At 36.8% G+C, this 21,816-nt stretch overlaps 1 protein-coding gene and 1 pseudogene across 1 annotated transcript; both read left to right on the forward strand.

The window, feature by feature from the left end:
- The first annotated feature begins 2,623 nt into the window (after nucleotides 1–2,623).
- LOC125812976 (putative late blight resistance protein homolog R1A-3) lies at nucleotides 2,624–6,706 on the forward strand (annotated as a pseudogene).
- Nucleotides 6,707–17,603: 10,897 nt separating this feature from the next.
- On the forward strand, nucleotides 17,604–21,766 carry LOC125812857 (putative late blight resistance protein homolog R1A-3). The gene is made up of 3 exons (XM_049492313.1): nucleotides 17,604–17,642; nucleotides 18,292–18,365; nucleotides 18,449–21,766. Exons 2-3 carry the CDS (start codon nucleotides 18,324–18,326, stop codon nucleotides 21,764–21,766), a joined length of 3,360 nt encoding a protein of 1,119 aa, XP_049348270.1. The 5' UTR covers nucleotides 17,604–17,642; nucleotides 18,292–18,323.
- The last annotated feature ends 50 nt before the right edge of the window (nucleotides 21,767–21,816 follow it).

Consider the following 21,816-nt stretch of genomic DNA (forward strand, 5'->3'; position numbering starts at 1 on the left):
TAAAAATAATTAAAATAATATTATTTAATTAATTAGATACTTAATTTAGTCTAGGGATAAATTTAGCTTTTAGAACTATTTTTTTGCATATTGATTTTTATTTTATAAGTTATAACATAATAGATGACGTTCTTGTTGTTGACTCTCATATTTGACTTCTCGATTGACTGTGTACATAAATCAAAGACAGTCACTGTCCTTAGTTAAATGAGAAAGGTTTCCTTTTTTTTTTTACAGGAAAAACTAAAAATTAAAATTAAAGAATATATTTTATTTGTGAAATCATATATATGATCACTTGTTCATCTTACACCCAACAAAAATATAGTTCATATACTTGTAAATGATTTTCAATTTATTCAAGCAAGCATGATTTGTCAAAGGAAAAATAACAACACCGTGTTATCACATATATAGGGGCGGTATAATAATATGAAATATTATTGGTCAAAAGTTAATATAAGGAAAGATGAAAGATAGAAATGATTAATGTAAAAACTACGGAATTCATAATATTATAACTAAGAATATAAAAGAGTGTGAATAACGTTTGCAATAATTAGTAATAACTATTAAAATTTATAATGTTATAACTAAAGAATTAATGTGCAATAGATGAATTTCTAATAAATTTTATACTTACATAAATAAATTCACTTTAATTAATGCTACTTTTTTTATAGTTATTATATTTTAATTTAGTGTAGGGACAAAATGTAATGCTTATTCCATATTACTGCATATAAAATTTATTTTGTAAATGATTACTTTTAATTGTGTCATATATTTTCAAATTTGTTGTGAGTTTATTTAAAAAAAAAAAAGAACTCAGAACATTTTAAAATAATATATTTTGAAATTAGAAGATCTTGTTAACTTTTTTTTTTTCAAGCAAGCAAATTGTTGTAACCAGGTTGGGCTGGAACGCTCTTCTTGCATATTTTATTGCGAGTAATGACCACTCATCACATCCCATTAAGACTTGCATGAAGGATCATAAAGATCTTGTTAACTTGATAATACATTCGTTACATATATAATACTTTAATTTAAATACAAATACCTACCCAAATATAAATATATATTTGCATTAATGAAAATATCTATCTCATAAAAATTTGCAATTAAATAAATAATAAAAAATTAAACCAATACAAACTTCAACTGACATTATTACAAGTTATATGAACTTTTCTTCGACTAAAATACATAAATATAAAGAAATAGTAAATATGTAAAACAAAAGGCAATGTTTATATAGTAATAAATAGCTATTTTGAAGAAATTTCCTAACAATCTAAATCACATAAGTAGCATTGATAAATAAATTCATTCTTTTGTCTTGAGCATAAAAAAAAATCATGACAATTCTCTATATTTTAGAAAAAGATATTCAGAAGCATATATTGGAACATTACATACTAATGTATATATTAAGCAAAAAAAAAATTAATGTATCAACAAAATTATTTTCCTCAAGTACTCGAGGTTATGGAATATACCCTCTTAGGATATAATGATTTACTTCATCAGAATAGTGGTACCTCATATTCCGCTAAACTTCAAACTCACTCAACGACAATAAATCACACAAAATTTTAAAATGCAAGAAGAAGAAGAGTAGAAGATTAAAAAAAATTGTGGTTGAAAAATGAGAGGAAGCTCCTCTATTTATATTCATCAAAGGTTAGTATGAACAAGTGTTTTTTGTGTCTTATCTGAAAAGTCATGACATTTTCGAAAAGTCTCAACCCTTTGGAAAAGTTACAACTTATCGGAAAAGTCACATCTCATGGAAAAAGTCACAACCTAAGTTAAGGATATTATAGTAATTTAACATTCTAGTTAGGAGTTCATGCTTTTAAGGTAATATAATATATATATATATATATATATATATATAAAATTAATGTAGTGAAAGAGAGAGCTGAGACAGAGAAAAATATAATATTCTAAGTCTTCAGCTATATTCACTATATAAAAGAGAGTAATTATATGTTGACGGAAGATGTTCTTTTTGTGGAGCTTTGGACTTTTCAACTAATCTGGAATTGTTTGAGTTGTACGACGTTGTTGGATTGTTGTATCTTGGAGGGCAGAGACGTATGCAGAGAAGGGTCACCGGGTTCACGTGAACCCATGCTCCCCTCTCAAGATCCTACATAGTAGTGTCAAATACAACAAAACGGAGGAAGTGATATAAAGTGAGCAGATTATTGAAAGTTTGATTAATTTTCTCATCTTTTTCCTTTGTGGCAGACAAGTGAGGAGGGCCCATTGTAATTGATTCATGCTTTTGCTTTCTTACTTTTTTGAAATAATACTATGCATCATATTTGGTCTTAATTATTCCATTGTTTATTTCCAGAATTTTGATCAAATAACAAAGCAAGCAGAGGATATATAGTTTCATCAACTAAAAAGGTTAGTCAACTCATCTAATAATTTGCTACTTCCATCTCTATTGAAGTAAAATTATGGAATTGGGCTAAATACTTACTCACACTAGCAGTTGTTTACAACAAATCAATAGATGCATGACCTTATCCAGTGCGGGTGAATTCTTACCTGATAAAGTTTTTATGTACTTTTTATGCATCAGGTCTTGAGAACTTGAAAGGAAAATTGGAATCATGGAAAAACGAAAAAATAATGAAGGAGAAATAGAGAAAGAAGAAGCAAACAACTCATTGGTATGTTATTTGATAGAGTAATTAAACTGTAAAGTATTATATTGTAGATATGTGGCTTTGAATATTTGATATGACATTTCATCTTTTGGCAGGTGTTATTTTCTGCTCTTCGCAAGGACATTGCCGATCTTCGGGATTTCCTAGAGTTATTAAAGAATGATGAAAATAAAAAAGCTCTTGATGTGGATCTGGCATTTATTTGTACATATGTCCAGCTTTCTTATTCCGGTTTGGAGCAGTTTGAAGATGTAATGACTGCCAAAGGACAGCAGGTTGAGAATCTGCTTCGATCAATTTTATATGATGTTGGCAACAACGGCCCGTGTAAATACAACATGCATCATGTCCTTGCTAGCCTCAGGGATAATATCGATCATTATATCAGCTCAGATCATCGTTCTACATCAAGCGCCACCATGACTGAGGAGCAGTTGAACTTCCTCCTCCTGAATCTCCATCATCTATCCAAGCATCGTGCTGAAAAGATGTTTCCTGGAGTGACTGAATATGAGGTTCTTCAGAATGTATGTGGCAATGTAAGAGATTTCCATGGGTTGATAGTGAATGGTTTCATTATGCATGAGATGGTTGAGAATGTCTTACCTCTGTTTCGTCTCATGGCTGAGAGAGTAGGATACTTCCTTTGGGAGGATCAGACTGATGAAGACTCTCAACTCTCCGAGCTAGATGAGGATGATCAAACTGATGAAGATTCTCAACTCGCCGAGCTAGATGAGGATGATCAAACTGATGAAGACTCTCAAATCTCCGATCTAGATGAGGATGATCAGACTGATGAAAATGCTCAACTCTCCGAGCTAGATGAGGATGATCAGACTAAAGAAAATGCTCAACTCTCCGAGCTAGATGAGGATGATCAAACTGATGAAGACTCTCGACTCTTCAAGCTAGCACATCTACTCTTGAAGATTGTTCCAACTGAACTGGAGGTTATGCACATATGTTATACAAATTTGAAAGCTTCAACTTCAGCAGAAGTTGGACGCTTCATTAAGAAGCTTCTGGAAACCTCTCCGGACATTCTCAGAGAATATTTGATTCATCTACAAGAGCATATGGTAACTGTTATTACCCCTAGCACTTCAGGGGCTCGAAACATTCATGTCATGATGGAATTCCTATTGATTATTCTTTCTGATATGCCCAAGGATTTTATTCATCATGACAAACTTTTTGATCTCTTGGCTCATGTTGGAGCACTTACCGGGGAGGTATCAACTCTTGTACGCGACTTGGAAGAGAAATTAAGGAATAAAGAGGGTACCGATGAGACAAACCGTGCAACTCTAGACTTGCTGGAAAATATTGAACTCCTCAAGAAAGACCTCAAACATGTTTATATGAAAGCCCCGGATTCATCTCAATGTTGCTTCCCCATGAGTGATGGACCGCTTTTCATGCATCTGTTACAGAGACACTTAAATGATTTATTAGATTCCAATGCTTATTCAATTGCTTTGATAAGGGAAGAAATTGAGCTGGTGAAGCAAGACCTAGAATTCATAAGTTCGTTCTTGGTGAATGTTGAACAAGAAATGTATAAAGATCTTTGGGCACGTGGTTTAGATGTGGCATATGAGGTAAAAGATGTCATTGATTCAATTATTGTTAGAGAAAATGGTCTCTTACATCTTATTTTCTCACTTCCCATTACCATAAAGAAGATGAAGCTTATCAAAGAAGAGGTCACTGATTTAAATGAGAAGATTCCCAAGAACAGAGGTCTCACTGTTGTGAAGTCTCCCAAGAAACCAGTTGAGAGAAAGTCATTGACAACTGATAAAATAATTGTAGGTTTTGAGGAGGAGACAAACTTGATACTTAGAAAGCTCACCAGTGGACCGGCAGATCTAGATGTCATTTCGATCACTGGTATGCCGGGTTCAGGTAAAACTACTTTGGCGTACAAAGTATACAATGATAAATCAGTTTCTAGCCATTTCGACCTTCGTGCATGGTGCATGGTCGACCAAGGATATGACGAGAAGAAGTTGTTCGATAAAATTTTCAATCAAGTTAGTGACACAGATTCAAAATTAAGTGAGAATATTGATGTTGCTGATAAGCTACGGAAACAACTGTATGGAAAGAGGTATCTTATTGTCTTAGATGATGTGTGGGATATTACTACATGGGATGAGTTAACATGACCTTTTCCAGAAGTTGAGAAAGGAAGTAGAATTATTTTGACAACTCGAAAAAAGGAAGTGGCTTTGCATGGGAAGCTCTACACTGCTCCTCTTAATCTTCGATTGCTAAGATCAGAAGAAAGTTGGGAGTTATTAGAGAAAAGGGCATTTGGAAACAAGAGTTGCCCTGATGAACTATTGGATGTTGGTAAAGAAATAGCCGAAAATTGTAAAGGGCTTCCTTTGGTGGCTGATCTGATTGCTGGAGTCATTGCTGGGAGGGAAAAGAAAAAGAGTGTGTGGCTTGAATTTCTAAATAATTTGCATTCCTTTATTTTGAAGAATGAAGTGGAAGTGATGAAAGTTATAGAAATAAGTTATGACCACTTACCTGATCACCTCAAGCCATGCTTGCTGTACTTTACTAGTTTGCCAAAGGACAGTGCAATGCCAATCTATGAGTTGAAAGCTATATGGGTTGCTGAAGGGTTTGTGGAAAAGACGGAAATGAAGAGTATGGAAGAAGTGGTGAAGATTTATTTGGATGATTTAATTTCCAGTAGCTTGGTAATTTATTTCAATGAGATAGGTGATGAACCGAGTTGCCAACTTCATGATCTTGTGCATGACTTTTGTTTGATAAAAGCAAGAAAGGAAAAGTTCTTTGATTTGATAAGTTCAAGTGCTCCATCAGATTTGTTGTCACGTCAAATTACCATTGATGATGATGAGGAGCACTTTGGGCTTAATTTTGTGCTGTTCAGTTCAACTAAGAAAAGGCATTCTGGTAAACACCTCTTTTCTTTGAGGATAAATGGAGACAAGCTGGACGATTGTCTCTCTGATACATTTCACCTAAGACACTTGAGGCTTCTTAGAGTGTTGTTCCTGGATATCAATGTGAAAGATTCTTTGCTGAATGAAATATGCATGTTGAATCATTTGAGGTTCTTAAGAATTGGGACACAAGTTAAATCTCTGCCTTTGTCTTTCTCAAACCTCTGGAATCTAGAAATCCTGTGGGTGGATAACGAAGAATCAACCTTGATACTATTACCGAGAATTTGGCATCTTGTAAAGTTGTGACTGCTGATCACGACTGCTTGTTCTTTCTTTGATATGGATGCAGATGAGCCAATACTGATAGCAGAGGACACAGAGTTAGAGAACTTGAGATATATACACAAACTCGTGCTTTTGTATTGAAAGATACAGAGGATATTTTCAAAAGGCTTCCCAATCTTCAAGTGCTTCAGATTGAACTCAAGGAATCATGGGATTATTCAACAGAGCAATACTGGTTCCCGAAATTGGATTGCCTAACTGAACTAGAAGACCTTACTGTAGGTTTTAAAAGTTCAAACACAGATGACAGTGGGTCCTCTGCAGCCATAAATCGGCCATGGGATTTTCACTTCCCTTCGAGTTTGAAAAAATTGAGGTTGGGTGACTTTCGTCTGACATCCGATTCACTATCAAAATTAGTGAGACTGCCCAACCTTGAAGAGTTGTCCCTTTATCGTACAATCATCCATGGGGAAGAATGGAACATGGGGGAGGAAGACACCTTTGAGAATCTCACATTATTGAAGTTGTATCAAGTGACTCTTTCCAAGTGGGAGGTTGGAGAGGAATCCTTTCCTGCACTTGAGAAATTAAAACTGGAGGGATATTGTAAGCTTGAGGAGATTCCGCCTAGTTTTGGGGATATTTGGTCACTCAAAATTATCAAACTTGTAAAGAGCCCTCAACTTGAAGATTCCTCTATGAAGATTAAGGAATATGCTGAAGATATGAGGGGAGGAGATGAGCTTCAAGTCGTTGGCCGGAAGAATATCCCGTTATTTGAGTAGCATTATATGTGAACAGGTTCTTCTCCATTCTTTTGCTGTTCTGATTCTTGTTAAAAGATGTGTACAATGTGTTTGATGAAAGACTCAACTGAACTGTCTGTTTGTGAATACTAAGTAGAAATATTTGAGAAATATATTTGAAGAGTTTAACAGTACTAAATTTTTCCAACAAAAGCGTCGACATAGAGCTTTCAAAATTCAAATCAACGTATCCATTTGCTAATTGAAATATTGCATAATATGATATAAATAACCTTTTATGTTTGTTAAAGAAAAGGTTGAATACATCAACCAGCCCAGCCCGTTCACATAATAAAGTGTTTCTATTACTAAACACTTTCGAGTCAAATGGCAAGCATTTATTTTAAAGAGAACATACTTTTAAGAAATACCATCAATTTAAAGTCAGACAAAAGGTTGGCCACCTCTGTACCATATGCAAGTTATCCTATACCTCAATTTTTTCAAGTTTCTTGTAAATCTTTTAAGAAATACCATCATCACAAACATGTGAAAACTCTCAGGTAATAAAGTTACCGAGAAATTCCAATGCAGCAAAGAGTTTGAATTGTGTTGCAGCATGGTGGAATTCACATGCACCAAGAATCAGCCATCGATAAACATTTGGAGTTGAAGGCTGCTGTATGTTATGATCAAGATGTTCAAATAGGTTCTTCTATACAACATTCTTCATCCTAGTTAATTCTTTTTGAATTTTGGATAGACTCTCATTTTAATCACTAATATTCTTCTAACCATGGCTTCTTTTCTGAAGGTGGCAACTTTAAGTCCATTAAGTATAGGATTGATGAGCTTTGGTAGAAAAACTCAAAAAAATAACTTAATGAGGTGAAGTTTGAGCAGTCACCAGATGGTGGTTCCAACTCTAAGGTGACAAGCACATACTATGCGGAGGGAGATTTCAAGATCAATGTAGAAAGTATAGTAGAAGCCTGATGCATATGGTTAGTGTTCTGAGAAATGCTATCTGTCCTTTGTTGTGCTGTTTCGGAAGTGTCAATAAGTATCATGTGTAAGTATGTTATTGCTCAGTGACTTTGACCAATAAATGATCAACCTTGAATGGTTGTCCCTTGAGAACACAATCATTCGGGGGGAGTAGGGGGGGAGGGGGGGAGAATGGAACATGGGGGAGGAAGGGACCTTTGAGAATATCAATTTTTTGGAGTTGGATGATGTGACACTTTTTCAAGTGGTAGGTTGGAGAGGAATCCTTTCCCGTGCTTGAGAACACCTCAACATTTTATTGCTGTTTCCCTCCTTGTTCTTTTATTCTGTTGCAGTGAACAAGTATTGCTATTATTCAACCCTCTGCTATGATGGAAAATAAAACAAAAGGTTCTGTATGAAAGTTATCTTATATCTGTGTTTATGTAAATCTCTCAAGAAATACCATCATCAAAAACATGTGAAAACTCTTCAGGCAATGAAGTTATCGAGACGTGGGAAATTCACGTGCAATGAGTTTGAATTGTGATGCATAATGCACGTGCATGAAGAATCACCATCGATAAGCATTTGGAGTTGAGAGGTTGCTCTATCTAATGATCAAGATGTTCAAATAGGTTTGGCCTTGTTTGGAACAGTAAGTGGTTTTAAAAATCCTCTGTGAATGTAGGATGTGCTATCTCAACTTTGTTGTAGGTTAAATCATGCATCCCTTGGTGCTAGATTTCCATTTAAATCGCGACTTTGTTTCTGCGGAAGTTATGTTGTTTCCAAGTTTTGGGTTCCGTTTATACATCTGGTCCACCATAGACTCACGTATTTGAATGCGACTGCAGGTGCTAGATTATATTGAAGATATCAGTCTTGAGGAGATGGCCAACTATTGTAAGGACCTTACCTTGAAGAGCATAATTAGGGAATTTCCTTATGTGCAAGAACTGAATGTATCCTTGACAGAGAGAGGACTTGTTGCTATCTCAGCTGGGTCCACTCGGTTCTATACTTCGGCTGCCAAATGACAAATGCTGCCTTGGTTGCTATTGCAAGGAACCGTCCTAACTTGATCCGATTTCGTTCAAGCCTCAAACTTCTGATTACCTAACCCCTGAAAAGCTCAATGCTGGTTTTGGGGCCATCGTCCATCACTGCAAGGGATTGCGGCCACTTTCCCTTTCTGGCTTCCTTATGGATCACATGTTTCATCACATGGGGGCCCATGCTAAAAAGCTAGAGATGCTCTCCATAGCTTTTGTGGGGAATGTGATCTAGGCCTCCACTCTGGTTTTGAAAGCCTTTGTAAGTTGGAGACCAGAGACTTCCCCTTCGGCAATGACAAGGCTCTGTTGGTCAATGCTGCAAGGCTGGAGACGATGCGATATCTTGGATGTCTTCTTGTTCAGTAAGTTATGGAGCATGTGAGCTGCAAGATGAGAGCGGTCATCTGGATATGAGGCTAGAAAGTTGCCCTGTCGAGAAACTCTACATATACAGGACAGTGGCAGGATGGAGGTTCGACATGCCTGATGTTGTTTGGACCGTGGACGGAGATTCATCAGAATCAACGTCATATAGAACAGGGAATTGCTCCATGGCCTCTGTATAGGAAAAACTGCAGGTATCAGTTCTACATTGATCTTCCTCCACACTTTTTTGCTCGTGCCCCTTGCGTAGTTTTAGCGTGCTGGTTCTAGTCGATGGAACATGGGAGCTAAAGGCTATTGGAGATGGCATTTGAAGCTCATACACCATCAATTTCTCCCTTGACCGAGGGATTAGTAGTACAAATACTATTATGTTTTGGATGGGTAATATTATGAGCATGTTCAATTTGCTCCTCTGATGAAAATGGTGTTGTCATGTACTCTTTTTGAAGACTAATTACATTATGCAATTGGAATTCAGTCTGTTGGAACTTTCTAGCAATAAACAAGCACAATATATTGAAATTTGAAAAAAAAGATGTATTTGGGAAAAAGTTGAAAAATGTTACTCCTGTAATATCCGGTAATTTGAAATATCTATGAAGAGGCTTAAAAATCGGAAATAGTCATTTTTGGAATAAAATTGAAAATCTGGAAATTTGGCTAAGTGTGGAAATCAGTGAGTTTTTGGCCAACTTTGAGCGGTCATAACTCCTAGCTCAGGATGGTTTAGGAGTAGTTCCACTATGTTTGGAAATTCCTTGGAACGATCTTTCCAACGCCACCGAGTTTGCTCAATTCCGAGTTCGTATGAGCGAGTTATGCCCTTGGAAAGTTGGGCAGTTGGCAGGGAATCCGTCCGGAAATTTTAAGGGCATTTTGGTCTTTTCCCTAGCCATTTCTTTTGGGATTATATTGTTGTGTTAGGCTGATATTTGGATCATTTGGTCCCATTTTAAAGAGTGAAAGCTAGGGCTTGAGAGAGGAAGAAGAGAAGAAGAGGAGAAGAAGAGGAGGAAGAGAAGATCAAGCAAGGAGTTTCCGTCAAGGATCCTCGTGGATATTGTCGGGGGTGATCCCTATCAAGGTATGTGAGTTCTTTGTGTGGGTTGATCCTTTCCCCCACACACCAAGCTCATTTTTATGATTTGAGAAAAGATTGGATTTGTTGTTGAAGTTGTTGGAGTTGTTGAAGTTGTTAGTTGTTGTTGTTGAAATTATTGTTGGTTGTGGGACATGATTGGGTTGTGTATTTGTGTTGTAATCTAGTGTATGTTGAGATATTGATGATCCTTAGTGTTTGGGGTTAAATCCATTGGAGTAAGGATGGTTTAGAGTTGAAGAAAAGGGGGAGAAAAGTCGAGTTTTCTGGGGAAGGGGCTGGCGCGTCGCACCTGCCAGCGCGCCCCAAAGGGGACTTTGAAGTCCAGCCCTTGCGGCGGCGCGCCTCTCAGAGCGCCAGCAGGTGCCTTCTGAGCTTCAAGGTCTGGCGCTCTGCGCCTTGCAGAGAGCCAAGGACGCCATGTTCCCTCATTCTTTCCATGCTTTCTCATGCATGTTCCTAGGTATTATGTCACACCCCGAGCCTACACCCTGGGCGGGACCGGCACTCGGAGACCATTGCTGGCCCCAAGTGAACCCTTGGCCTGGCTTTCTTAACTCAGCGGAAACCTAACTCAATGAAATAACTTCATGCAAAGCAAAATCATAAGACAACTTAACTGATACAAATCTGGCCATAAAGGCACCTCGGGTCTCAAATTAGAGTATTTACATATATACATAGATAAGAGACTCAAAACTAGCTGACTGACTGCCTGTCTATGAAGCCTCTAAAATACTGAGATGGATGTTGGGACAGACCCCGCAACATCCTAATAAAACAAAGAAAACTAAGAACACAAAATAATTGAGTCCTCCGGAATGCAAGGAGGCTCACCACTGACTTTGGAGTGCTCAGCTGGATCAACGACGTGCAGGATGCTGATCCGGGGTACCTGAATCTGCATCATCAAACGATGCAGGCCAACTGGCATCAGTACATGGAATGTACGAGTATGCGAGCTGGAAAACTAAGCAACAAAGGCTAGAATGAAATCTGGAAGAAACTGAATAGCTTACCTGGCTCAACTCCACCCAACCTGACTGACTTCTTTCAATATAAGGCAATTTAAAACAAGTGCGATATAAAGAAAGACTGTTTAAAACATGCTACAAACTCTGTGTGTATACAAGGATACAATAAGCCTGAAATGTATATAGAAATACAATGAACTGATGTATATAAAAATACAATAATTTCTATGTATAAAATACAATAACTGCTGTGGGAGTTTCTCTAACCGACAACCATCACATAAGAGCTATAGTGATGATACAGCGATCGACCTCACGCTGCCAGAGCATCTTATACCCGGCCAAAGGTATAAGACCTGAACTGCCTAATGGATCCACTAGTCTAATCTGGAAAGGATTCATCTAAAAAGTATGATCCCTTTCTACCCATGGTGGCTAACATGGTTCTATGGGGGCTGTGGGTTCTTTGAACGCTCCCCCAATTCGGTGCTCGATACTATTCCCAAAAATGTACTGGCTCTTATGTTTTTAAAACACATTTCTTCCTGCTGATATGAGATAATTACTCAAAAACTAGCCCGAAGGCTCTTTTGGAAATCTTAGTTTCCAACCTTGTTTAAATGTAAAAACATTTCTTTAAAACTTCTTTGGGAATACTTAGTTCCCTAATAACTCTGAGAAAAGAACTCAACTTTAAACTCTCTACTTGACTTGCAACTTTTGGCTTGAAACTCAATACTTAACTTGGAACTTGAGCCTTGAAATGAAGTTAAAACGTTCAATGAAAACTCTTGGAAGACCTTAAAGACTTGCTTTGACTTACTTACTTCTAAGCTTGACTTCACTTGACTTGGAAACTAACTTCACTTGAATTGGGAACTATCTTTCCTTGAAAACGGAATAATGAATTCAAGGTGTTCGATCACATGTTATGGAGGGATTCTTGAATGCTTAGACGTACTTTGGAGTGCCGGAACAACTATACAACATAGGTATAATACTTGAGAACATGCATGAGAAAGTGAGAAAAGAATGGGGAAAACTTGGCTGAGACTTCACATTTCTGGTGACACAGATGGCATCTACGGACCGTATATGGACTTACGGTCCGTCCTGCAGGTCCGTAGTTCACGTCAGAGATTTCCCCAGGATTTCATTTTTAAAAAAAAGATTAAGTGTTGACCTACGGTCTGGACTTACGGTCCGTAGATCAGGTTACGGACCGTAGGTCGTGCCCGTAGATCGATGCCCCAAAAAGCCCAACTTCTGTCCCAATTGACGGTTGACCAGTACGGACCGTCAATCGATCTACGGTCCGTAGGTCACGTCCGTCGATGGGAATCGAGAGCGAAAATTTCCTGAAAATTTCTGGTGAATCAACTTCAATAGGGTCATAACTCTTAGGATCATAATTCCATCAAACATACAATAGATTTCAACAAAATACACAACCCAATCATGTCTCACAACGAACAATAACTTCAACAACAAATTCCAATCTTTTCTCAAAGCATAGAATAAGCTTGGGGTGTATGGGGGGAAAGGATCAACCCACACAAAGAACTCACATACCTTGATAGGGATCACCCCCGACGAAAATCCACAAAGATCTTGTTAATCTCCTTTCTCCTCTTCCTCTCTTCTTCTTCTCTTCTTCTCTTCTTCACTCTCAAGAACCCTAGCTCTTTCTCTTTCAAAATGGGACAAAAAGATCCAAAATCAGCCTAACACACAATGTAAATCTCAAAAGAAAAAATAATTTGTGAAAAGACCAAAATGCCCTTAATTTCCGAACGGATTTCCCTTCCAAGTGCCCAACTTCTAAAGGGCATAACTCCCTCATACGAACTCGGAATCGAGCAAACTCGGTGGCGTTGAAAAGGTTATTCCACGAGCTTCGCAACCATAACTGGAACTACTCCTAAATCATCCTGAGCTAGAAGTTAAGACTACTCAAAGTTGGCCAAAAACTCACTTTTTCCCATACTTAACCAAATTTCCAGATTCTAAATTTTTCCAAAAAAGACTACTTTCCAATTTCAAGCTCCCTCAAGGCCACTTCAAATTGTCGGATGTTACATATTATACCTATGGTTCCTAGTTGTTTCTAACACTCTAAGGTACATTTAGACATCCCGAATTCATCCGTAAACATGTGATCATATACCTTAAATCCGTAATTCAATTCAAGGCAGGTTAGGATCGAAGTTAAGGTGAAGTTAGAGCCAAGTCAAGTAAAGTTAAGAAGTAAGTCCAAGCAAGTCTTTAAAGCTTTTCAAGAGTCGTTATTGAACGTTATAATGTTGTTTTAAGGTTCAAGTTGCAAGTCAAACAAAGAGTATAGATTTTCAAGTTGAGTAAGAGTCTCAAGTTTCAAGTCGAGCAAGAGTCTTGGGTTTCAAGTTAAGTCAAGAGTTTAAAGTTGAGTCCATTTTCTCAAAAGCTATTAGGGAACTAAGTATTCCCAAGGAAGTTTATAAATGTTTTTACATTTGAGTAAGGAAGGAACCATGTTTTCCAAAAGAGCCTTTGGGTTAAGTTTTGAGTATTATCTCAATTAAAGAAAGATGTCTTTAAAGCACTTATGAGCCAAAGTATTTTGGGAGTAGAATTGAGCGCCGAATTGGGGATGTGAGTTCACATTAACCCAACTCTCCATAAGAACCATGCGCCAACATGGGACTTGACGTATCATTCTTTTTAGATGATCATGTAAGATTAGGCTAGTGGATCCACTAAGCAAAAGTAAGGTCCTATATCATGGCAAGGTATAGGATGGTCCTTGAGCAACGTGAGGTAAAACGTTGTACCACCACTAGGGCTCATAGTGGTGGTTGTCGGTTAAAGAATCTCCCACTAAAGTTATACTACCTTTATATAAATAGAGTTGAGTTGTTATTGCTTCAATCATTAACGAACTAAGTTGTTTGCAATGTTTTAAAAGCTTTATATATCGCATGTGTCTTATTGCCTTATTTATATATATATATATATATATATATATATATATATTGAGTTCAGTTAAGTTATTCTTGAGTCGTACAGGGCCAAGGTAAGTGTTCTCCTGTATTTCCTTTCAAGCTTAAGTCGTGGTTTAGCTTTCCAGCTCGCATACTCGTACATTCCATGTACTGATGCCAGTTGGCCTGCATCTTATTATGATGCAGATATAGGTACCCCGGATCAGCATCCTGCACGTCGTTGATCCAACTGAGCACTCCAGAGTCAGTGGTGAGCCTCCTTGCATTCCGGAGGACTCAATTATTTTTGTGTACTTAGTTTTGTTCTATTAGAATGTTGCGGGGTCTGTCCCAACATCCATCTCAGTATATTAGAGGCTTCATAGACAATCAATCAGTTAGTTTTGAGTCTCTCCTCTATGTATATATGTAAATATCTATTTTGAGACTCGAGTTGCCCTTTTGGGCCAGATTTTTATCAGTTAAGTTGTTTTATGACTTTGCATGGCATTGAGTTATTCTGTTGAGTCAGGTTTCCGCTGAGTTAAGAAAGCCAGGCCAAGGGTTCGCTTGGGGCCAACAATGGTCTCCGGGTGCTGGTCCCGCCCAGGGTGTAGGCTCGGGGAGTGACAACTCCCTCCGTTTCAAAAAGAATGGCCTAGTTTGACTTGACACGGAGTTTAAGAAAATAAAGAAGACTTTTGAATCTTGTGGTCCTAAATTAAAGTTATGTTAAATGTACAAAATTGCCCTTTAATCTTGTGGCCTTAAACATGCCACGTGAAAAGTTAAAGTTAAAATGTTGCCAAAAAAGGAAAGGGACCATTCTTTTTGAAACAGACTTAAAAGGAAATAGGATCATTCTTTTTTAAACGGAGGGAGTATTTGAATATTGGAGTGATATTTGGAAATGAATATAACTTCAGGGTGTGTCTTGTTGGTCAATGAAGTGGTTGAGAAATAAGAACCATATGTTCAGATCTCAACAGAGAAATATTGATTTTTTGTGAGAGATTCCAAGTGAAAAACAAGTATTTGGAGTTTTCTGAATTTTGGAATATTCTAGTTAAATTTGGGCGGAGAATTGTAACAATTCATGTCCATATATGATGTCAGAATACAACTCCAAAAAATCAAGTGAAAATTACACTGTTCTTCATACATTACATATAAGTGTTATAATTCAGGCATATATTGAGATAAGCAAAATTCAGCCCCAAAAACAACTTTTTATAATATTCTGGAGAAAAAGTAAATCAAATTGATGATGGAAAAATTATCAAAGTCCTAACTGAACTATTTGTGATCCTTTTACTACATTATACTTGTATAAAAATTGGCTAGATTCCTTCCAACTCTGCTCCTAACTTTCAACTTTTGATGTATACAAGTAGACGCTTAAATTTGTATAAAATTAAACAAGTAGACACATACATGTCAATCCGCATCCTACGTGGCGTACTACATGATCCAAATTTAAGTGTCAACTTATGCATATCAAAAGTTGGAGGGCAAAAATATATCTACAATCTGTTCAACAAAAGTCTCAACTGAACTGTTTAGGGGTTGCTTTTTATTTTTTAACCCTCTCCGATGAACTCTCACCTTTTTTTAAGATTGAATGTAGAAGGTACTTACCATCTAAGTAACCACTCTTTAGTAGATGAACTCTCACCTTTGTTGTTGTTGTGTTTTCTAGTGAAAATTGCCAATGTCTATAATGTGTTTGATGAAAGTCACAAATGAACTTTTATAAAATTGCAACCATTTTTTTTTTCTTCTTTCATTTTCAACAATTGGCTCTGCTTGTATTAGATTACAATTTACAGGTCAAGACAAGAGACTGCAAATAACTGATTAAAAAAGACTATGAATTGTATTTTAATATATCATTCTTCATACCCATGAGCATCTAAAAGCATTCAGACAAAGCAGCAGAATTGTATATTATTAATAATCTTGGAATTGCCTTTACATTAAAAATATGTATAACTTTCCAAGATGTAGATCCAGCTTCTTTCTATTGTTGAGCTTTACACTTAGCAAAATCATTTTGCTCCCATACTCACCTTGTCACTCTTCAACATTATTTCTCAAACAACGTACGGATTCTAATATTGCTAAACTTCAGACTGTGATAAGGTAAGATCTATCTTCAAAGTCTCAAGTTTCTACCAGGGATTTCATTTTTCATTACGACTCTAAAGATATAACAGAAAATTTTTTCTCTTCTTTTGATCATGTTCTTATACAATTTTGCTGCAGAGAAACCAAATATACTGTTCAATATTCTGATTCTTGTAGTGGAAATGGATCTACACTCAATGTTATATAAAATGGCAACCACTTGTTTTTTTTTTTCAACAGATTCCATCCAGCTCTCAATTTTTGCGTTTGGTGATGTCGATGAATTCCATCCAACACTGAGCACTTTAGGTATTTGAAAGACCTGAGAAGTCGATGAATTATATTTTAATAATCTTGGAATTTCTAAATCTAGATCTAGCTATTTGATTCATCTTTCAACCTATTACTTCAACCTGTCCAACAAAAATATGTCAAAAAGTATGATTATGCTTAAAGTCTCTTAATAAGAGGTCTCGGGGTGTGGTGGGATGAATGAGAATTCGGACTTTAATTTGAGTTTGGTGATTGAATGCAATGGTTCTCCTAGCGGGTTGTGGCTTGCTAGGTGTTAGTCCTAGCTTTGGAATTTGGGTAGTGACATGATCCCCACCATAGTCGTTAGGTCAATAATATGCAACCGCGGTAGACACAAAAGATTTGGAGTGTTTAGAATCCTTCATTCTTAATCAGAGGTGCATTTGCCACTGTAGAATTCACATAATAAGATATGCAATGTTACTCCACCCTGTTAATTAAATCGTAGGACACCATCATCTAGATTCACAAGCTAACATTAATCTCCACAATTCTAAATGAGCTTGTAATATGAATATTAGGTATGTTATTCTAACCAAACGACATATTAATTTTATACATGAATAACTTTTTTATGATCCACCTACCAAACATCGTATTAATTATATACATGAATAAATTTTTTCTTATCCACCTACCAAACGTCGTATAAGTCATACCGACTCTAATACCTTGTTTTATACAACTACCAAATGACCATTAATTATAGCATATTGGATTTTGCTTCTAGCATGGTTGCCTCTTTATGTTTTTTGAAACATGCAATATAAGAGCCTTTACCTAAGAAATTATTAGAATATCCAACAAACAAAATAGTGTCAAATAAAATAAAACAGAGGAAGTGATATAAAGTGAGCAGAATATTGAAAGTTTGATTAATTTTCTTATCTTTTTCCTTTGTGGCAGACAAGTGAGTCCCCATTGTAATTCAATCATGCTTTTGCTTTCTTACTTTTTTGGAATAATACTATGCATCATATTTGGTCTTAATTATTCCTCTGTTTATTTCCAGAATTTTGAGCTCTATACATCTAATAACAAAGCAAGCAGAGGATATATAGTTTCATCAACTAAAAAGGTTAGTCAACTCATCTAATATTTGCTACTCTCATATCTATTGAAGTAAAATTATGGAAAAGTAAAAGTGATGTAAGAAAAATGAAAGAACTTTGGTAGGTTAGTTGGATCGCACAAAGAGAGAGGTAAACAAAATGCAGGAGAAAGAGAGAGGGCTAAATACTTACTCACACCACCGATTTACAACAAATCAATAGATGCACGACATTATCACTTAATTGTGGTTAGTTAATGTATACTTTCACGTCATTAAATTATTACTTACCCATGATAAGTTGTATTAGTTTGGTATTAATATCCAGTGCGGGTGAATTCTTACCGGGTGAGAGGGAGGGGGTTGGAGAGTGCGGAGTGAATAGAAGCAGATCTTTTAGATTTTTTCTAAGATGACGAAAGATTCCCTTCACTAATGAAAATATATTACTATACACTATTAGAGATAGAAAGGTTCGGTACCAATTGGTCTCGTTTCTGGATGAGCCCCATTTTTACAAGTCATTTTCTTCAATTCAAATCGCAAGTGTACCTTTATCATCTTCCACTAATTAAGTCCTCCTCTTAAGTTCGTGTGAAAATAGTGAAATTATTGATTATTCTTGTCATTTCATCTTCTTTCTCCTGATAAAGTTTTATGTACTTTTATGCATCAGGTCTTGAGAACTTGGAAAGGAAAAGTAGAATCATGGAAAAACGAAAAGATAATGAAGAAGCAAACAACTCATTGGTATGTTATTTGATAGAGTGAACTGTAAAGTGTTGAATTGTAGCTATGTGGCTTTAAAATTTTGATATGTATTATTTTGGCAGGTGTCATTTTCTGCTCTTCGCAAGGACGTTGCCAATGTTCTGGATTTCATGGAGAGATTAAAGAATGAAGAAGATCAAAAGGCTGTTGATGTGGATCTAATTGAAAGCCTGAAATTGAAGCTGACATTTATTTGTACATATGTCCAGCTTTCTTATTCCGATTTGGAGCAGTTTGAAGATATAATGACTAGAAAAAGACAAGAGGTTGAGAATCTGCTTCAACCAATTTTGGATGATGATGGCAAAGACATCGGGTGTTATACAAATTTGAAAGCTTCAACTTCAGTAGAAATTGGACTCTTCATTAAGCAGCTCCTGGAAACCTCTCCAGACATTCTTCGGGAATATCTTATTCATCTACAGGAGCACATGGTAACTGTTATTACCCCTAGCACTTTAGGGGCTCGAAACATTCATGTCATGATTGAGTTCCTATTAATTATTCTTTCTGATATGCCCAAGGGCTTTATTCATCATGACAAATTATTTGATCTATTGGCACTTGTTGGAGCACTTATCAAGGAAGTATCAACTCTTGTTCGCGACTTAGAAGAGAAATTAAGGAATAAGGAGAGTACCGATGAGACAAATCGTGCAACCCTGAAGTTGCTGGAAAATATTGATCTCCTCAAGGAAGATCTCAAACATGTTTATCTAAAAGTCCCGGATTCATCTCAATGTTGCTTCCCCATGAGTGATGGACCGCTCTTCATGCATCTACTACACATACATTTGAATGATTTACTGGATTCCAATGCTTATTCAATTGCTTTGATAAAGGAAGAAATTGAGTTGGTGAGACAAGACCTGGAATTCATAAGATCGTTCTTTGAGAATGTTGAGCAAGGATTGTATAAAGATCTCTGGGAACGTGTTCTAGATGTGGCTTATGAGGCAAAAGTTGTCATAGATTCAATTATTGTTCGAGATAATGGTCTCTTACATCTTATTTTCTCACTTCCCATTACCATAAAGAAGATGAAGCTTATCAAAGAAGAGGTCTCTGATTTACATGAGAACATTTCCAAGAACAGAGGTCTCATCGTTGTGAACTCTCCCAAGAAACCAGTTGAGAGCAAGTCATTGGCAACTGATAAAATAATTGTAGGTTTTGAGGAGGAGACAAACTTGATACTTAGAAAGCTCACCAGTGGACCGGCAGATCTAGATGTCATTTCGATCACTGGTATGCCGGGTTCAGGTAAAACTACTTTAGCGTACAAAGTATACAATGATAAATCCGTTTCTAGCCATTTCGACCTTCGTGCATGGTGCACGGTTGACCAAGGATATGACGAGAAGAAGTTGTTGGATAAAATTTTCAATCAAGTTAGTGACTCAGATTCAAAATTGAGTGAGAATATTGATGTTGCTGATAAACTACGGAAACAACTGTATGGAAAGAGGTATCTTATTGTCTTAGATGACGTGTGGGATACTACTACATGGGATGAGTTAACAAGACCTTTTCCAGAAGTTGTGAAAGGAAGTAGAATTATTTTGACAACTCGACAAAAGGAAGTGGCTTTGCATGGAAAGCTCTACACTGCTCCTCTTAACCTTCGATTGCTAAGATCAGAAGAAAGTTGGGAGTTATTAGAGAAAAGGGCATTTGGAAACGAGAGTTGCCCTGATGAACTATTGGATGTTGGTAAAGAAATAGCCGAAAATTGTAAAGGGCTTCCTTTGGTGGCTGATCTGATTGCTGGAGTCATTGCAGGTTTGGAAAAGAAAAAGACAGTGTGGCTTGAAGTTCGAAATAATTTGAGTTCCTTTATTTTGAACGGTGAAGTGGAAGTGATGAAGGTTATAGAATTAAGTTATGACCATTTGCCACATCACATCAAGCCATGCTTTCTTTACCTTGCAAGCTTTCCGAAGGACACTGCAATCTTAATCTTTGTGTTGAATGGTTTATGGCATGCTGAAGGACTTGTGGAACAGACAGAGATGAAGAGTGTGAAAGAAGTGATGAAGGTTTATTTGGATAACTTAATTTCCAGTAGCTTGGTATTTGCTTTCAATGAGATAGGTGATGACCCTTCTTACCAACTTCATGATCTTGTGCATGAATTTTGTTTGATAAAAGCAAGAGAGGAAAAGTTGTTTGACCATATAAGTTCAAGTACACCATCTTCTTCTTCAGATTTGATGCCACGTATAGTGGCCATTCATTATAACAGCGAGTTATTGGGGCTTAACAATTTTGTCCTGTTTGATTCAAATAAGAAAAGGCATTCTCGTAAACACCTCTATTCTTTGACCATAGATGGAGACAAGCTGGCCGATAGTGCTTCTGTTACATTTCATCTAAGACACTTGAGGCTTCTTAGAGCCTTGGAACTGCATACCTCTTTTATCACGGTGGAAGATTCTTTGCTGAAAGAAATATGCATGTTGAATCATTTGAGGTACTTAAGCATTGGGACACAAGTTAAATATCTGCCTTTGTCTTTCTCAAACCTCTGGAATCTTGAAATCCTGTTGGTGTTTAACGAAGGATCAACCTTGGTACTATTACCAAGAATTGGTGATCTTGTAAAGTTGCAAGGTCTGTCCGTGAGTGCTTGTTCTTTCTTTGATTTGGATGCAGATGAATCAATACTGATAGCAGAGGACACAAAGTTAGAGAACTTGAGAATATTAGGGAAACCCATGCTTTCCTATTCGAAAGATACAGAGGATATTTTCAAAAGGCTTCCCAATCTTCAAGTGCTTAAGTTTGATCTCAAGGAATCATGGGATTATTCAGCAGAGCAACATTGGTTCCCGAAATTGGATTTCCTAACTGAACTAGAAGAACTCAATGTGTATTTTGCAAGTTCAAACATAAATGACAGTGGGTCCCCTGCAGCCATAAATCGGCAATGGGATTTTCACTTCCCTTCGAATTTGAAAATATTGTTGTTGGATGAGTTTCCTCTGACATCCAATTCACTATCAACAATAGCGAGACTGCCCAACCTTGAAGAGTTGTTCCTTTATTATACAATCATATGGGGGGAAGAATGGAACATGGGGGAGGAAGACAACTTTGAGAATCTCAAATATTTGGAGTTGCATCAAGTGACTCTTGCCAGGTGGGAGGTTGGAGAGGAATCGTTTCCTGCACTTGAGAAATTGAAACTGGAGGGATGTCGTAAGCTTGAGGAGATTCCGCCTAGTTTTGGGGATATTTATTCATTGAAAATTATCACACTTGTAGACAGCCCTGAACTTGAAGATTCCGCTATAGAGATTAAGGAATATGCTGAAGATCTGAGGGGAGGGGATGAGCTTCAGATCCTTGGCCGGAATAATATCCCGTTATTTAAGTAGCATTATGGTTGAAAAGTAGATTGTACTTTGCTGGGTGATATTGTATATGA

This window comes from Solanum verrucosum, unplaced genomic scaffold (genome assembly GCF_900185275.1).
Source record: "Solanum verrucosum unplaced genomic scaffold, falcon-dt-bn FXZP01000144.1, whole genome shotgun sequence".
Classification (NCBI taxonomy): Eukaryota; Viridiplantae; Streptophyta; class Magnoliopsida; order Solanales; family Solanaceae; genus Solanum; species Solanum verrucosum.

Coding starts and splice junctions, on each gene's coding strand:
- LOC125812857 (XM_049492313.1), top strand. CDS start 18,324: ATGGAAAAACGAAAAGATAATGAAGAAGCAAACAACTCATTG. Junction 18,366..18,448: donor AAGAAGCAAACAACTCATTG/GTATGTTATTTG, acceptor TTATTTTGGCAG/GTGTCATTTTCTGCTCTTCG.